At 56.3% G+C, this 16,043-nt stretch overlaps 1 protein-coding gene across 5 annotated transcripts in view; it reads right to left on the reverse strand.

The window, feature by feature from the left end:
* The window catches only part of HSPG2 (heparan sulfate proteoglycan 2), a 102,732-nt gene that overhangs the window by 52,612 nt on the left and 34,077 nt on the right, over positions 1 to 16,043 (reverse strand). For 3 of the 5 annotated variants that reach the window (XM_082612553.1, XM_082612556.1, XM_082612552.1), the window contains exons 2-14: positions 14,731 to 14,866; positions 13,232 to 13,276; positions 7,324 to 7,433; positions 7,164 to 7,222; positions 6,707 to 6,867; positions 5,515 to 5,565; positions 4,960 to 5,088; positions 4,509 to 4,763; positions 4,298 to 4,417; positions 2,160 to 2,291; positions 1,863 to 2,007; positions 1,616 to 1,767; positions 1,374 to 1,520 (exon numbers count right to left, since the gene is read on the reverse strand). In XM_082612553.1, the coding sequence (XP_082468679.1) occupies positions 1,374 to 1,520; positions 1,616 to 1,767; positions 1,863 to 2,007; positions 2,160 to 2,291; positions 4,298 to 4,417; positions 4,509 to 4,763; positions 4,960 to 5,088; positions 5,515 to 5,565; positions 6,707 to 6,867; positions 7,164 to 7,222; positions 7,324 to 7,433; positions 13,232 to 13,276; positions 14,731 to 14,866 (1,642 nt within the window). The remainder of the gene's footprint in view (positions 1 to 1,373; positions 1,521 to 1,615; positions 1,768 to 1,862; positions 2,008 to 2,159; positions 2,292 to 4,297; positions 4,418 to 4,508; positions 4,764 to 4,959; positions 5,089 to 5,514; positions 5,566 to 6,706; positions 6,868 to 7,163; positions 7,223 to 7,323; positions 7,434 to 13,231; positions 13,277 to 14,730; positions 14,867 to 16,043) is intronic. The other 2 variants (XM_082612555.1, XM_082612554.1) reach the window with 1 other exon arrangement.

Raw genomic sequence — 16,043 nt, forward strand, 5'->3', positions numbered from 1 at the left:
GAACGTTGGTCTCTCTCCCAAAGTCAAATAAAAGCAAAGTTTTTTTTTTCCTCCTGAAGTTCTGGAGCATCTTCCAAAGCATGCTCTGGGCAAAGCCAATGCTTCAGAATGATGGTTGGGAACCATCTGGGAACCCCAGGGTCAAGGAAAGGTCAAGGGGATTTTTTGCAGCAGGACTTTTCAGAGCCTTTGCTTGCCAATAGATCCATGGACTGTCAGAGTTGGAACAGCCCTCAGGAGGCAGTAGAGACATACACAGGGCTGAAGAATGGGCGCCTAAGTCCTGGTTCCACCACCCTCCAGATGTGTGATCTGAGCAAAGGCCTCAGTTTCTCTATCTGTAAAATGGGGGTAATAGTGGCTTGCTTCACAGGGTTATTAGGAAGCTAAAATGAACAAACTGATATAAAATGCTTAAAACAGAATGTGGCACACAGGAGGTGCTCAAAAACCGGTTAGCTGGTACTGTTGCTGTTATTATGACGGGTCACCTAGTCCAGCCCTCTCCTACACACACAGACACAGACACAGACACAGACACACACACACACACAAACACACACACACACACACACACACACACGAATTCTCTCTACAGCACCCTCCCAGATCTCGAGGGCAGTACCAACCATCCAAGAGATGGCATTTCTGTGATAATGGCAATGTTCCTGAACCCAGGTCCGTTTGATGCCTGGGCCCATGCCATTCTGCCTCTCAGAGCCAGAGAGAACTGAGACCAACTGCCTGCCTTTATGTTTGGGAAAACAGGCCCAAAGAAGCCAAGAGTCTCAAAGTCACACAGGCAGTAACTAGTGCACTGGAGGTCAGCCCTGGGCTAAGAAGATGCCAAAGCTTTGGCTCTTAATGCTCTGGGGTCACTGGTGCCTCTGCATTCTGCAGGGTGAGGATGATGAGGACAGTGAGGATGACATTACGGAATACTTACTGGGCACCTACCAGGGACCAAGCACTATTCTGAGTGGCTTATGCATATTAATCCATTAAGTCCTTATAACAACCTGGGTAGTTAATATTTTATCCCCATTTTGTAGATGAGAAAACTGGGACACAAGATAGTAACTTGGCTAAGGGCACACAGGCAGTAAGGGTCAGGGTCAGGATTTGAACCCAGACTCCGGCTCCAGAGCCCATCCTCCTCGACACCTAACGCAGGCAAATATCAACCATGTGTTTGGCTTTTCCTAAAAAAGTTTGTTTTCCCCTGAAATGCTCTTCTTACAGGGCTCAGCATTTCTTCAGCAACGCCGTGTCCCTCCCTGAACTGGCCCCATGTGTCCAGGGCATGCTGCTCTCCTATATCTGCCCTCTGAGCCCGCTGGAGCCTGCCGCTTGCCTCCCATCCACCAACGCACCCTTGAAGTCATTGGGCCGGTCAAAGCGCAGCCGGATCTGGTCTCGGAAGCGGCGGCTGCTCTGGCACACGGTGGTGATGCCAAAGCAGAAGCAGGGCAGGCAGGAGGTGCTGTGCTCCACGTAGAAGTGCCCGTCGGGGCAGGGTCCTGCGGGGCGGCAAGGGAGCGGGCTACTGCCGGTCCCAGGCAGGCAGCCCCGGCTCCAGCCCCACGCCCGGTGCCCACCTGCCCAGGGGCCGTACCTCGCTGCGGGATGAGCTCCAGGACACCGTCGGGGATGCCGAACACCATGCCTCGGGCGTTCATGGCCTCACAGGTGTAGGCGCCCTGGTCTGCCTCCTTCACATCACGAATGGTCAGCGTGCCACGGCCTCCCTCACTCGTCATTGTCACCCTGGTGGGCCCCGAGACAGAGGCGGGGGGTCAGGCCTGGACCACTGGCTGCACCTCCGCCACGTCCCCAACCCCTGCCGGGGCCCAGAGCTGTACCTGGGATGAGAGGGGATGTGGCCCCAGTTGAGTCTCCAGTTGATGATGGGGGTGGGGACGCCAATAGCCACACAGGTGAAGGTCACCGTCTGGCCCCGGGAAGCCTGGACCGACTCTTGGGGAGGGGTCACCACCTGGGGAGGCACTGGGAGATGGGAGCAGGAGTGAGGGGTGGGAGGGGCAAAGGGAGGGGGAGCGGGGTGGGGGTGGGGCAGTGGCTCAGAGGAGCCAGGCCAGAGAAGAGACGGTGGGGATGGGGCCCAGGGCCCAGAGCTCGCCGCCCAGCTCCCTGCTCACTGCAGCCAAACTCATCGCTGCGGTCGGGACAGTCGCTCTCCTCGTCACAGTGGAAGCTGGCCGGGATGCACGTGCTTGTGGAGACACAGCGGAACTGCGTGGGCCCGCATACATCCTCAGGGCGCTTGGCGGCTGGGGACAGAGCCAGGTGGTGTGGGCAGTGGGCACTGCCCTCAGGGAGGACCCCCCATTGCCTACCCATGCCCAACAGCCCACCCTGCCCACCTTCCCCAGGTGTCCCCAGGATCACTGTCTCATCGCGCCCACATGACAACACAGCTGCCCTGACCAGGCCCAGACCCAGACTCTGCTGCCACGACGCCGTCCACAACGTCATGGTCACCGGTCAGCAATGAAGCACACTCTACCTGCGTTCCCCAAGACAGTTATACCTGGCACGCCACAGTCACTCAGCTCCTCCCACAGCCAGCCACCAGAGAAGCACAAGACCGCTGGTCAAAGGCACAGCCCCAGTGGCCAGTATCTCTGGACGCCGGGAACACCTGGGCAGTTCTGGCTACTGGAAAGGTCTTGCGAGGGCCTGCCGCAGCCTGGACCTCGCTGCTCTGTACCCCTCTAAGTAGCCTGACCTGAGGCAGCCATCTATGGACTGGCCAGAGGCCTGGAGCTGGCCTGGCCCCAGGGCTGGGCCCCAGCTAGACATCTCTCGTAGATGGTAACTGACATTCTTTTTCTGGAAGACTGAGCTTGATACAGACACACAGGCAGGGACAGAAAGGGCAGAGTGGTGCAGGAGCAGAGGCCACCCGTCCACAGAGAAGGCACAGAGAGGAGACCAGGAGGCAGCCACCTACTCCCACTCCCTCGGGGGCTTCTGGCCCAACACCCCACAAGCCCCCAAAGTCATTTGGCTTTCATGTTCTCTGTTCTGCGCTCTGTCAACAAGGACTTGGTCTTCCTTAGACTGTTCCCCCGCAGAGGCCTCTGAGAAGGGCTTGTCAACTAAAACCCTCAATTACTTCTCTCTCCCAAAGGGCCATGTTGTCAGGCAAGCTTAGAGCCACAGAAGGGCATCATAAAACTCTGCCAGTCTGCAGCACGATGCTGCTTCTCTCCAGGGTTTGCTGCAGAGCGCGGAAGGTGAGGGGAGGCAAGGAGGAGAAGCCGGACCAGCGGACACTAGGAATGTCAACACGCACTCAAACATGTGACCCAGGATCACAGAGCAATGGTTAGAAGATTATCCTCAATCTTGGACTAATAAGCCCCAGGGTTCACCTCATAGGACAGAAACCACAAGATGGTACCTGATATGGTCTCTGACTCTCCAGTCTCACCCATTTGACTATCATAATGTTTATAACATTGACTAGATGGATGGATGAGCCATGGATAGATGGCTGAACAGATGAAGAGGAGGAAGGAAAGATGTTGGCTATATGAATGGCTGGTTGCCTGGAGAGCTGACAAGATGGATAATGCATGGATGGATGATGATAGATGGATGGATGAAGAGATGGATGGCAGGAAGGATGCTGGACAAATGAGTGGATGGATAGACAACAGATTGATGGATGATAGAATGGATGATGAAACGGACAGAAGGAAGGATGCTGGATACGTAGATAGGTAGACAGACTGATGAAGAACTTTGCAGATAAATAATGGATGGATGGATAGTTGGATGAGTGGGTGGGTGGATAAATGGATGCAAGAGAGGAAAGATGCTGGACAGACAGATGGACAGATAGAGAGTGGATAGCTGAATGGTCACATGGATGAAAAGCTGGGCAGATGGAGGAACAAATAACTCAGAACCAGCTCTAGATGAAAAAACTCTAGACCCGTAAGAGGAAGGCTTTGACTCACACATACATCAAGGACCCCTTCATCAAGGGACCCTCGTGTATCAAGCCTACTTGTCTGACCCACACACAAGCATATATGACAAAGAGAAGATGAATGGTAAAAAAATAAATAAAGGGACATTAACCACGGGTAGTCTACTGCTTGCTACAAAGGCCAGCTCAGAGTCAAAGAGAGATAAGCCTTAAAGTTTGTCCCCAGGGCCTCTACCACTCAAACAGGGACAGCACACAAACCTGCCCTCGAAGGGTCGGGGCTCGGGGAGCTAGGCCAATGGGCCGGGGGCGCCGGAAGGACGCTGGGACACTCACGGCAGTCGGCTTCATCGGTGCGGTCCTCACAGTCAAAGTCGCCATCACAGTGCCACAGCTTGAGGGCACAGTGCCCATTTCCACAGGGGAACTCGTTGGGTTCACAGGGTGGGGTGGGGCCTGGGGGGACCAGGCAAGGTTCAGCCAGCGGCCCTCAGTGGCCATTTCCCCACCCCCTGCATCCCCACCCACGCCCCTGCCCGGCCCTCACCGCAGTCCAGCTCGTCACTGCCATCCCTGCAGTCCTCCTGCCCATCACACACGTAGTCTTTGGGGATGCAGTGCCCACTGCGGCATGTGGCCTCGTGGGGCCCACAGGGCACGGGCCTGCCTGGACTGGGGAATACAACCTGGGGAGCAGGGGTGGCTGGGAGCTGCCGTTGGATGGCTGCTTCCGGCTGGGACGGTAAAGGTGGTATCTCCGCCAGAGGTGGTGGCTGCGAGCTGAGCTGGTGGACCGGCTCCTCTGTGGACAGAGCCCGCTTAGCGTTGGCATGAAGGGGTGGTTCCTCACCCCTCGCCCCCTGCCACTCCCCAGGCCCTGACCCTGTTATCACCCCTCCTGTGTCCCTGCCCACCTCCCGCAGACCCCTGTGCCTGCAGCAAACCCTCCCAGCCCCGGACTGACTTGGAGGCCACCGTGTCCCCAGACAGCTCCTCACCACAATCGAGTTCATCAGACATGTCCCTGCAGTCAGGCCTCCGGTCACAGCGATACTCCAGGGCCACACACTCATTGTAGCGGTGGCAGGCAAACTCCGCCTCGGTGCAGACCCTTGGGAACTGGGGCACTGCGGGGGTGTGGGATAGTCAGAGAGGCAGGCAGGAGTTGGCAGAAAATGTCACGGGCGGCACAGGCGCTGCAGAGCTGGGAGGGGGCTTTGGGGCTCCGTGTCAGGCCACGTGGTTCCTGGCAGACTCAGCGAGGGCACAGAGCACGTGGTGAACACATCCACAGCACATGTGGGGTGTGGGCTGTGTGGCAGTGGCCTCACCCGTCCCTTACACAAACCCCACACACAGCTAACACGCCACACCATGCAACAACCACAGCACGCACGTGCGGGCCACAACCAGGCCTAGAGAGGATGAAGAGGAAGAGGAGGCGGGGCGGCCTGTGGGCTGTGCCCAGCCATCTTGCCCTCATCCTTCCTTCCCCTCCATCCATTCGCTTCTCTAGTTACCCGGCTCAGCCTGGGTCTGGCTTACACTCTCACCTGGTGTCACTGCGGCCACCACAGCGGCCAGGGGGGGTGGGGGTGTCTGTGCTGGAAAGGAAGGTGTAATCAGCAGCAGTCCCACCTGGGACCTGGGGGCTATGGGTTGCAGGGCTGAACCAGGCCATCCTACCATCCCTAGCCTGGAGGACTCATTGGAAAGTGGGGATAAGAGGACTGGAGCCTCAGCAATCTTCAGACCTGGGCCTGGGGTTGCCAAAGAACAAACTTGATCTTTGGGCACATTGACTGAGGTTTTGCGTGCAGAGCAAATGATTTCACCCTTTTTTTCTGATTGGGTGACACCATGGTAGGGATGGGTTCCACTTAGTCCGGGATGGTGACATTTCCCAGAGAGAGGACTGAGATGGAGACTGGGATGGGATGGGAACGGTAGCTTGTGAGGAATGAACTGGGACTGCTTGGCCTAGAGAAGAAAACACTCAGGGAGTTGAAACAGGAGACAGAGGGTGCAGTGAAAGGAAAGCTGGGCCTGTATAAAATGGATAACTAATAAGAACCTGCTGTATAAAAGAAATAAAAGAAAAGAAAAGAAAAGAAAAGAAAGCAAGCTGGGCCGACTGAGAGTACGAAGGCCAGGCCTGAGCATCTAACAGCTGTGTGGCTTGGGGCCACTTTCTTGTTCTTTCTGAGCTGTGTTTCTCAGCTCGTCTCATCACAGGTTCTGGCAAGACCAGCGGAGACACAGGGTTTGGTTTACTTTCTGGCTTTTGCACTATCTGTGTATGTGGATTTGGATAAATCATTTGTCCTCGCTGGGCCTCAGTGCCCTCATCTCTAAAACAGGAGAAATAATATCTGCTTCATAGGAATTCTTATGAAGACTGAACGGTCAGTGAAGAATTGTTGGTTATTATTAAACACAGAAGTGTTTTTGGACCTGAAAGCACTGTATGAAGAAAGGAATTATTATTACCTATTGTCAACATAGAGAGGTTAATAGAGAGTGGAAATTGGGTCTACTGAGTACATGTTAGAGGAAACACATGTTGCTCAACCCAAGCCAAGATTGCATAAAGATTGATGGGGCAGACTCATAAGATAGTGAGCTCCCTGTCCCTAGTGGTGTGCAAGGCCAAGCTAGGAGAGCCCATGGTGGTGACACTGAAAGGGGGCCCACGTGAGTCTGCGAAATTGGAGGAGGTGAGCCTCAGTTCCAGGGAGGGCTCACCTGTGCCCAGGCGTCGGAACTGGAATCCCTGGGGAGAGGTGATGTAGGAGGCGATGGAGCCACTGGAGATGACGGTGTGGAGCACCTCCTGAATCTGAGCCCCATCTGCATTCCCTTCGGAGCCCACATCCAGCTCCACAAAGACCCAGCCGTCCAGCTCCCTAGGGATGGGTATGGGGGGCAGGGCAGCAGGGTGAGGAAGATGCCTGGGGTCTCAGCTCCTCCCTTGGCCCCCTGCCTGACGCTCAGACCTGATCTCTTGACTCTCCCCCTGCTGCTGGATAGCCTGTACCCCGTGCAAGGCAACTTAAAGTCCAAATTGTACCCCTGCCGATTCCCGAATTTCTACCAATAGAGATTCAGCCCATTAGGCTTCTCTTGCCTCCCCTCCTGGCCCTCCCCATCCTTGTCAGTCCCTCACCAGCCCCCACCCCCCACCCCAGGGGACCCTTCTCACTTGATGAACACCACACTGACAACCTGGTCTCCAGGAATCTTCAAGTACTCTGACTCCAGCTGGAGAGGGACACAGCACCATCAGACTCCAGATCCCTTCACCCCACCTTCAGTCCTGCCCTGCCATACTCGGGGAGCTCCCCAAAGCCCCTTCACCTCACCGTGTCTACCACAGCCTCGGACACCTCTCGGAACTCCTCGGAGCCTGCATCCTCCAGCTGAGGGCTGTAGTCGATGGAGCGAGTGAAATTTACCAGGGCCCGGAAATAAACTGCAGAAAGGAGTCGGGTGTGTGGGGGGGGCGGTGTCACTATGAGGGGCCCAGCCTGGCAGGTAGTGGCCTCAGGCAGCTGGGCCAGTGGGTGGAAATGGGGGGGATGGTCCCCAGAGACCTCTCGCTGAGGCTGACACCTGTGTGCCCACAGCTGTGCCCAGCACTGCCTGTAGGAGCACGTGCTGCAGTGGCCCTGGGAAGCCGCCCAGGGGTCAAAGCCGAGGCCCCACCCTTGAGTGAATGGCTTCAACTAACAGGGAAAATGGCCCAATCCAGATACTAAGTGATAGTGCAGAAGAGGAGACCTCCACTGGCTCAGAGGAAGGCTGGGTAAGAAGGGGTGGCTTCCAGAGGAGGAGGACCTGGCACAGAATATTTTTTTGGTCGCGCCGCGCGGCTTGTGGGATCTTAGTTCCCCGACCAGGAATCAAACTCGGGCCCCCTGCAGTGAAAGCACTGAGTCCTAACCACTGTATCGCCAGGGAAGTCCCTTTTTTTTTTTTTTTTGGCACAGAAATTACTCGAGAGTGACCGTGACACGCTTCCCCACTCCCCCATTCATGCCAGGCATCACCCTCAGGGCTCAGCTCAGTCATCACCTCCTCCAAGAATACTGCCTGAGCTGCCCTCCTTTCCCGACCCTGGCTGGGTAGAGGCCTCTCCTCTGGGGCTCCCCCAACCCCTTGGCTTCTCCCATCAGAGCACCTTCTACCCCACGTGGCATAGATCCTGCCAGAGCATCATCATAAAGATCGTGGGTTCTGAGGTCAGCCACACATCAGGCATGGACCTTACCTCTCTGAACTTCTGTTTCCCTTTTGGTCAAATGTGCATATTAATTACATTTACCACACTGGGTTGCTGCAGGGAATAAATGATATCATGCTTACAAGGCCATCTCCCTGTGCACGAAGATGCAGCGCCTGGCATAGAGCAAGTGCTAGGGAATCAGAAGTTACTGTCATCTTTCTCTCCACTGCTAGACTATAAACTTGATGGGGGGAAACCTTGGATCTCATTCACCCTGTACCCCAGTGCTTGCATAGAGCCTGGCACAGAGGAGGTGCCTAATAAGTGATGGTTGAATAAATTCATAGCAGATTGGGGTGAGCATACACTTACAACTATTGTTTATTAAGCACCTACTATATACACTTTATGCACATTAAATCTCATAATGTTCAGAGTTCATAATAGAAGTTATGAGTTGCAAATGAATCATATATATGTACACACGCACACACTCACACACACACACACTGCTTAGATCAGAGCCTGGCACATAGTAGAGGCAATATAATATGAGCTATTAATATATGAGAGGCGGTATAGCTTAGTGGTTAAAAGCTCAGCCTCTGGGCCTCCCTGGTGGTGCAGTGGTTGAGAGTCTGCCTGCCGATGCAGGGGACACGGGTTCGTGCCCCGGTCCGGGAAGATCCCACATGCCATGGAGCGGCTGGGCCCGTGAGCCATGGCCACTGAGCCTGTGCGTCCGGAGCCTGTGCTCCGCAACGGGAGAGGCCACAGCAGTGAGACGCCCGCGTACCGGAAAAAAAAAAAAAAAAAAAAAAAAAGCTCAGCCTCTGGAGCAAAATTTCCACTTACAATTAAAATAACTTAAAATTGCCCTGTGACCTTAAGCAAGTTACTTAATCTCCCTGTGCCTCAGTTTCCTCATCTATAAAACAGGGACGATAGTAGTGCCCACCCCAGACGGCTGTTGGGAGGATGAAATAAGATAATGAATGTAAAATGCTTATGGCAGTACCTGGCGCACACTAGGGGCTGCATGCGTTAGCTGTATTATCTCTGGTCTTTAAGACAAACTGAAGGAATGGATTTGGTTTTATTTCTTCCCATCTGAGAGAGGCATTCATTGCTTTATCGAATCTATACTGAAGGTCTTTCATATGCTTGGCAGTGTTCTAGGGGCAAGGGATATAGCAGTGAACTTCATAAAGATCACTTTCTAGGGGGAGGAGAAAGGAAATAGAACAAATGGGCAAGGAATATATGGACTATGAGGGAAAAAAAAACAAGGGCTGGGGGAGCGGGTGTGCTGGGGTGGGGGTAGGTCGCTACTTCCCCAGGGCAGCCAGGAAGGCCTCTCCGCAAAGGGGATGCTTGAAGGCAGACAGTGAGGCACTGGGAGGCCCCTGAGAGAAGAGTACTCCAGGCAGAGGGGACAGCAGCTGTCCCTGAGGCAGAAGTGGGCTCTGAGAAGTGACAGACGAGCAGCGTGTGGGCAGCAGAGCAGGGAGTGGCACTGGCTGGGCCTGTCCTCTTTCCCCTTTACTCTGTCCGGCAGGTCCACAGGCGCACACGCCCTCTGCGCCTGGACCCTCCCCCTCTGCAGCTCACGGAGCAAGTCCTGGGCGCATCAGGATGGCAGCCTAGCAAGCAGCCAGAGGGAACTCCTGCACCAAGAGAAGGTGCTTGTGAGGGCAGCACGGCCTGCGCTGAATCACAGGGACCATGCTGGGCTGGGCTCCTGGGTGCTGGGCGGGCGGGGCCCCGTGGGCTGGAGCGTGAGGGCCGCGAGCTTGGCCACAGAGGCCTCTTGTGAGCTGGCACAGAGGCGCATTGAAAGTCCTCCACCCTGGCCCCTGGCCTCGGCACTGCGGCCCAGCGCGGGCGAGGAGGCCAGGGCTCTGCCCAGGAATGTGCCCGCTGTTGGGGGAGGGGGCTGAGGCTCCACAAAGCCCCTTTCTACTAGGGCCTGGGAAGGGCACGGACCCTCCCACCTGACCCCACCCCCTGCCTTCTCCCAGATCAGGGGCAGGTCAGGATGAGCACACCCCCTTTTCCACCCTGAGAGGCCTCCCTGTGGCAAGTATCCGAGGGCTGGGGCAGAAAGTGAGTTTCAGGAACCAGCCCCCAGAGCTGAGGGTGCTGACGGGGAGTGATGCAGCCTGGGGTGGGAGTGCTCTCTGGGCGCCTGCCTGGCTGACCAGCTCCACGCTGGCCCTCATCTGACCCCATCTGGACATCTCAGTTGGAGCCAATGGCTGGAGGGACGGGAGGCCCAGAGCTGCCCGGCACCCCGAGTGGGGTGGGGAACACACACCTGACCACCCCCAGCCCCGGAGCCAACTACCCCACCTATGCTCGATACCCAGTCCCTGTTCAACAGAACTCCTCCCCCACACACCTGGGCCCCCGAACCCCAGCCCGGTCCCTCTGGGTCCCCAGGATCAGTGAGGCCCGAGGCCCTAGCCTTTTCCCTGAGGGGTTGCTGCACCCACCCTGTCTACACCAGGGGTCCGGCCCACTGTGCTTAGATTGTGTGCCTGGCTGGGGCCTGGCTGCCTCCTGGGCAGGGGCAGGAGACAAGGTGAGGCCAGCTTGGGTGGGGACAGAGGCAGGCCTGGCCCCAGACCCTGCAGAGAGGTGCCTCTGACCCTCAAGTGTGACCAAGTGCAGGCCAGGGAGGAAAAGAGGACAAAGGAGTGAGAGGAAGAGCTGGGAGAGAGGAGGGGGAGGGAGAGAGGGAAAGGAGACTCCTCATCGGGCTCCAAGACCATCACACCAGCCACGGGAGGGTGGCCCGGGGGTGGCCCAGGGCCTGCAGACAGGGAGGTGAGGAGGGGCAGAGACAGCAGGGAGGTGGCGAGACCAAAGGGAGAGACAGAGGGGGGAAATGACAGAGAGACACAGAGACTGATGGAGACAGAAAACAGAAAGAGATGAAACAGACAGAGAGATGGAGACAGAGACACAGAGAGACAGATATAGGCAGAGACAGAGAGAAAGTGGTGGGGAGAATGAGAGAGAGAAAAGATGAGACAAAGGCGGATTGGAAAGAGGGAAAGACAGAGGGACATGGAAGCAGAGATGCAAGTCCAAGAGGTGGAGGGGGAAAGGCAGCATGAGACAGAGACACACAGAGTAGGAAAGAGATGGCCCAAGGCAGGGCAGGGAGGGAGCAGGGGAGACATGTAGACAGTTTGCCAGCAGGACAGACAAAGAGACAGTCAGAAGGTGGAAAGATTGGGTGAGGGGAGGCGGGCAGGGTTCCCAAGGCGGGGAGGCAGAGCCAGGAGCTGTCCAGGAGGGGTACTGGCCTGGGGGTTGCAGTCAGGGCTGGAACAGAGCCAAGGGGGCCACAACACTGCCCGAGGGAAGGGGTGAGGGCGGAGCCATCTCAGACATTCCAGGGTCGGGGGTTGGGTCAGTCAAGGGGTGGGCAGGCACGGCCCCATCATGGTCAGGATGGCCCTTGCTTACCAGAGTTAGCAGGGACCTGCCCTTGGGCAAGGCTGAAGCAGGCACACTGACCCTGGGAATCAGGGAGATTTATCTGATGCCTCCTGGGCTGAGATTCAGCCCAGCTGCCTGGACCTGCCCCAGGGGCAGCGGGCTGGTGCCAGCGTTTGGGTCTGGAGGGCCTAAGGCCCCACATCGTCCCATAGATCAGCCCCACCTACAAGGAAAGGCTCCTGCCCTGCCCTTGGGCCCTCCCCAGCTGCTGCCCCCCATCCCCATCCTTCCCCCACCTTTGGCTTCTCTTGCCCTCATAGCTGCTTCTCATGGGAGGAGGTGGGCCAGCAAGGACCACTCAAAGCAAGTGGAGCTGCTGTGAGCAGCCCCCTGGGAGGGGGCTCTAGATATTTCTGAAGGGACAGGGTGGACTGGCCTAGGGCCTCAGCAGGCAGACTTGGCTTGGCAAGAGGCAGCTCCCAGAGACACATTAGCATCGGCCATTCTGGGGTGTGCATTGTGTGCATGGGGCCCACCTGACACCCACACACAGGCCCCACCCAGCTCCCAGGCATCTGTAGCCCTGCAGAGACTTACACATGGAAAAGCTTCAGGCAGTGTCTGCGTTCCAGGTGCTGGGAGGTCACAGTCAGGACTGTGCCACCCAGGGGTCAACCCTCCTATCCATACTGGCCCGGTTAGGATGCCACCCTCTGGCATTGGGATGCTCCTGATATGCCAGCCGTAGGGAGGCAACCCCGTCCCTGGAGGGACCCAGGCCAGACTCGCCCCAGGCCTGCTGGGGTGGGCAGCACAGGGATGCAGCAGGGCCGCCCAGTGGTGACTCTGAGCTGAGCTCCATCCTTGGCCCTGATCACGTTGTGCCCAGGCACTGGCTCTCAGAGAAGGCAGCATGAACCGCATGGCTTTGTCCCGAGTAGTTCCTTCTCTCGCCAGAATCCCAGGGTGGGAGGAAACAGAGACTCTGAAGCCTCGGTCTCAGCGCTGGGCCAGTTCCTGCTCTGGCTATGCACTTGGAGTGCTGGCAGAGTGGGCAGCTGATGGAGGCCTGATTCCTTTCCCTCCAGGAAGCCCAGCCCTCTTTCCCCAACCCAGGAACTTCAGCTTCCCAGCAGGTGACCCCACCTAAGGCAGGTTCCTTCCCAGGTCCAGCTCTTGGCTTACCCAAATGCCTGTGCCACAGAGTCCCCTCTGTCTGCCCACCCCTGCCTGGGGTCCCCCACTCTGCAGCATTCACCCCCAAGGAGGACTCTGGGGAAGGACTCCACAGCTGAGCCGCCCAGGGAGGTGAGAATCTGTCTTTGAATGCTGAGTGGCTGACTTTCAGTCCCTATCAGAACCGGGCATTTCCCAGCACAGGCAGGCACAGAACCTGTCCATACCCAACCCTGCAGGGACTGGCCAACCAAGGCACACAACTGTCACTCAGCGGGGATGAGACCATCCCCATGGCAGGCACAAGGAGCCCTCAAGGCCCTCAGTCCAGGAGATGCCACCTCTGTGGCTGGGAAGACCTGCTCTGGGGCTTCCCCGGGGGCAGGATGGGGGCCTGTGCCATGCCCCCAGATACTTACCCATCTGGAAGTCCCCGCTGCCCAGGTCCCCACTGCCCACACCATCTACAAGCAAAAGAGAGACTTATTCAGCAACAACTAATCTTTGTTGAGCACCTACTGGGTGTCAGGCAGTGTTCTGGGCACCTGGCACATGGTGGGGAAGGTCATGAAACCACAGCTGTTGCCTCCTCTCCACACTTAGGGAGGGCCGGCCTCTAAAAGCCAGCTTGGAAGCCTCCATCAGAGAGGGTGTGGACCAGGACGGATGGGGTGGGTGGGGCCAGGTCAGACTGGCCTCTAGGTGAGAATGGGAGGAAGTGGAGTAGGGGGCCGTAATCATCCTCTACTGTGCACTGCCCACCACCCTCCCCTTAGGTCCTGCTCAATCTGGGCTGTAAGGAGAAGCAGCCACCAGTCCCGAGTCACACAGTTTTAAGTGGAGGATCCTGCGGTCACTGGGACCAGGGCTCAGGACGCACGCAGCTTTTAGCCTACCTCTTTTTTTTCTGAATTAAAAAAAAACCTGGGGCTTCCCTGGTGGCGCAGTAGTTGAGAGCCTGCCTGTCGGTGCAGGGGACACGGGTTCGTGCCCCAGTCCGGGAAGATCCCACATGCCGCAGAGCGGCTGGGCCCGTGAGCCATGGCCGCTGAGCCTGCGCGTCCGGAGCCTGTGCTCCGCAACGGGAGAGGCCACAACAGTGAGAGGCCCGCGTACCGCAAAAAAAAAAAAAAAAAAAAAAAAAAACCTGAAGTATAGTTGCTGTATAATATTATACAGGTTACAGGTATACAATATAGCGATTCACAGTTTTTTTTGTTGTTGTTTTTGGCTGTGCCGCTCGACTTGTGGGATCTTAGTTCCCTGACCAGGGATCAAACCCAGGCCCCCTGCAGTGAAAGCACCAAGTCCTAATCACTGGACTGCCAGGGAATTCCCGTGATTCATGATTTTTGAAGGTTATACTCCACTTACAGTTATTATAAAATATTGGCTATGTTTCTCATGATGTACAGCATATCCTTGTCGCTTATTTTATACCTAATAGTTTGTACCTTTCACTCCTCTACCCCTATATTGCCCTTCTCCCCTCCCCTGTACCCACTGGTAACCCACTAGTTTGTTCTCTACATCTGTGAGTCTGCTTCTTTTCTGTTATAGTCATTAGTTTGTTGTATTTTTTTGATTCCACATGTAAGTGATATCATACAGTATTTTGTCTTTCTCTGTCTGACTTATTTCACTTAGCATAATGCCCTCCAAGTCCATCCATGTTGCTGCAAATGGCAAAATTTCATTCTTTTTTAGGGCTGAGTAGTATCTCACTGTATATGTATATACCACATCTTTATCCAGTCATCTGCTGATGGACACTTAGGTTGCTTCTGCATCTTTCTTAGTCCATCTCCTGAGGTGCCACCTTGGGCAAGCATCCTGGAGCCTCTTTAAGGACTGGTGGGAAGAACCCCAATTCCGTCCTTACCCCTTCCACTCCCAGCCACCAGAACCCTCTGCTCACCTCCGGAGGCCTCATCAGCCAGGAAGTCCTCATCATCAGAAAGGTCTGAATAGCTCCAGCCAGCACGGCCCACTGTGGCTGTCTCTGCATCCTCGGGCAGGGACAACCCATCATATGCCCTCAGCCCGCAGGTTACCTGTGGGACACCACACGAGCAATTGTGTCAAACTCTCCAACTCCTGCCAAGCCCAGGACCCCTCTTCTCACTTCAAGGGGGGGCCCAGAGTCCCACCCCAAGGCCCTCCGGCAGTTAAATCAGACATGGTTTGGCAAAGACAGTCAGGCTGGGGCTGTACCATTGTTTTTGACTCAGTTTCCCCAAATCTCATTAGCCCCTGCATGAATCCTCAAATAAACTTATGTTTGTTTTGGGCCACACTGCACGTCTTGTGGGATCTTAGTTCTCCGACCAGGGATTGAACCCGTGCCCCGTGCAGTGGAAGCGCTGAGTCCTAACCACTGGACCGCCAGGGAAGTCCTGACAACAAACTTAAAATCACTTTGGTAAGTGACGACTCTTCTTCCTTTGGAGAAGGCAAGTGATATCCAGGACATGAGTTAGTGGACAGGGAGACACAGGCAGGTAAAGGGTGACCGGGGCCAGCAAAGATGGGGGATGTGGGCAGGTGACAGGGTGGCCAGGGGCAGCATGGATGGGGGACAGAAGCAGAAATGGAGGGGAGGTCAACTGAAGCTGTTGCCCCCGACAGCAGCCCCCTGCCCCCCTGCCCCAGCCATCTTGGCCACCTCTTTCTGCCTTGGTCTGACCTCCAAATCTCCAGGCCACAGGGAACACATTCCAGCCATGTTGGAGATCAGCTCTGGCACTTGTGGCCACACTGACAGGAACATCTGTACACCCAGAAGCGGGGGGGTGGAGCCCAGCTGCTGGGCTGAACGGGGGCAGGTCAGGCGTGGTGTCCACTCATGTGACCTCGGGCTGCAGCTGAGCCCAGCACAAGCTCCACCTCGGGCTCTGTTCCACAGAGGGGCGGCTTGGACCCCGCACCCTGCAGGCCGGCACACAAGGGCCCCAGCAGCCATGACCACTGCCTTTCTTGGGGATGGGTGCGGACAACGAAGGCCTCTTTCCCCTTAGACAAGATTGAGGTGTTTCCAAAGGAGTTTTACAAGATAACTTAGAGGAAAACAAGCCCAGCAGAGCCCAAGGGAACCCCAGAGCCCCCAAGCACAAGAGTGCATGGATTCACACACCCAGCCCCAGATGGCCTGGCACTAGCATCTCAGGCCCTGCTCTGGCCTCAGCCCTATCTGGGGAGCCCAGCCTGACCAGAAGGAAATAGTCTCACTTG

The sequence above is a fragment of the Mesoplodon mirus genome, assembly GCF_964341445.2.
Source record: "Mesoplodon mirus genome assembly, chromosome: 3".
Lineage (NCBI taxonomy): Eukaryota > Metazoa > Chordata > Mammalia > Artiodactyla > Ziphiidae > Mesoplodon > Mesoplodon mirus.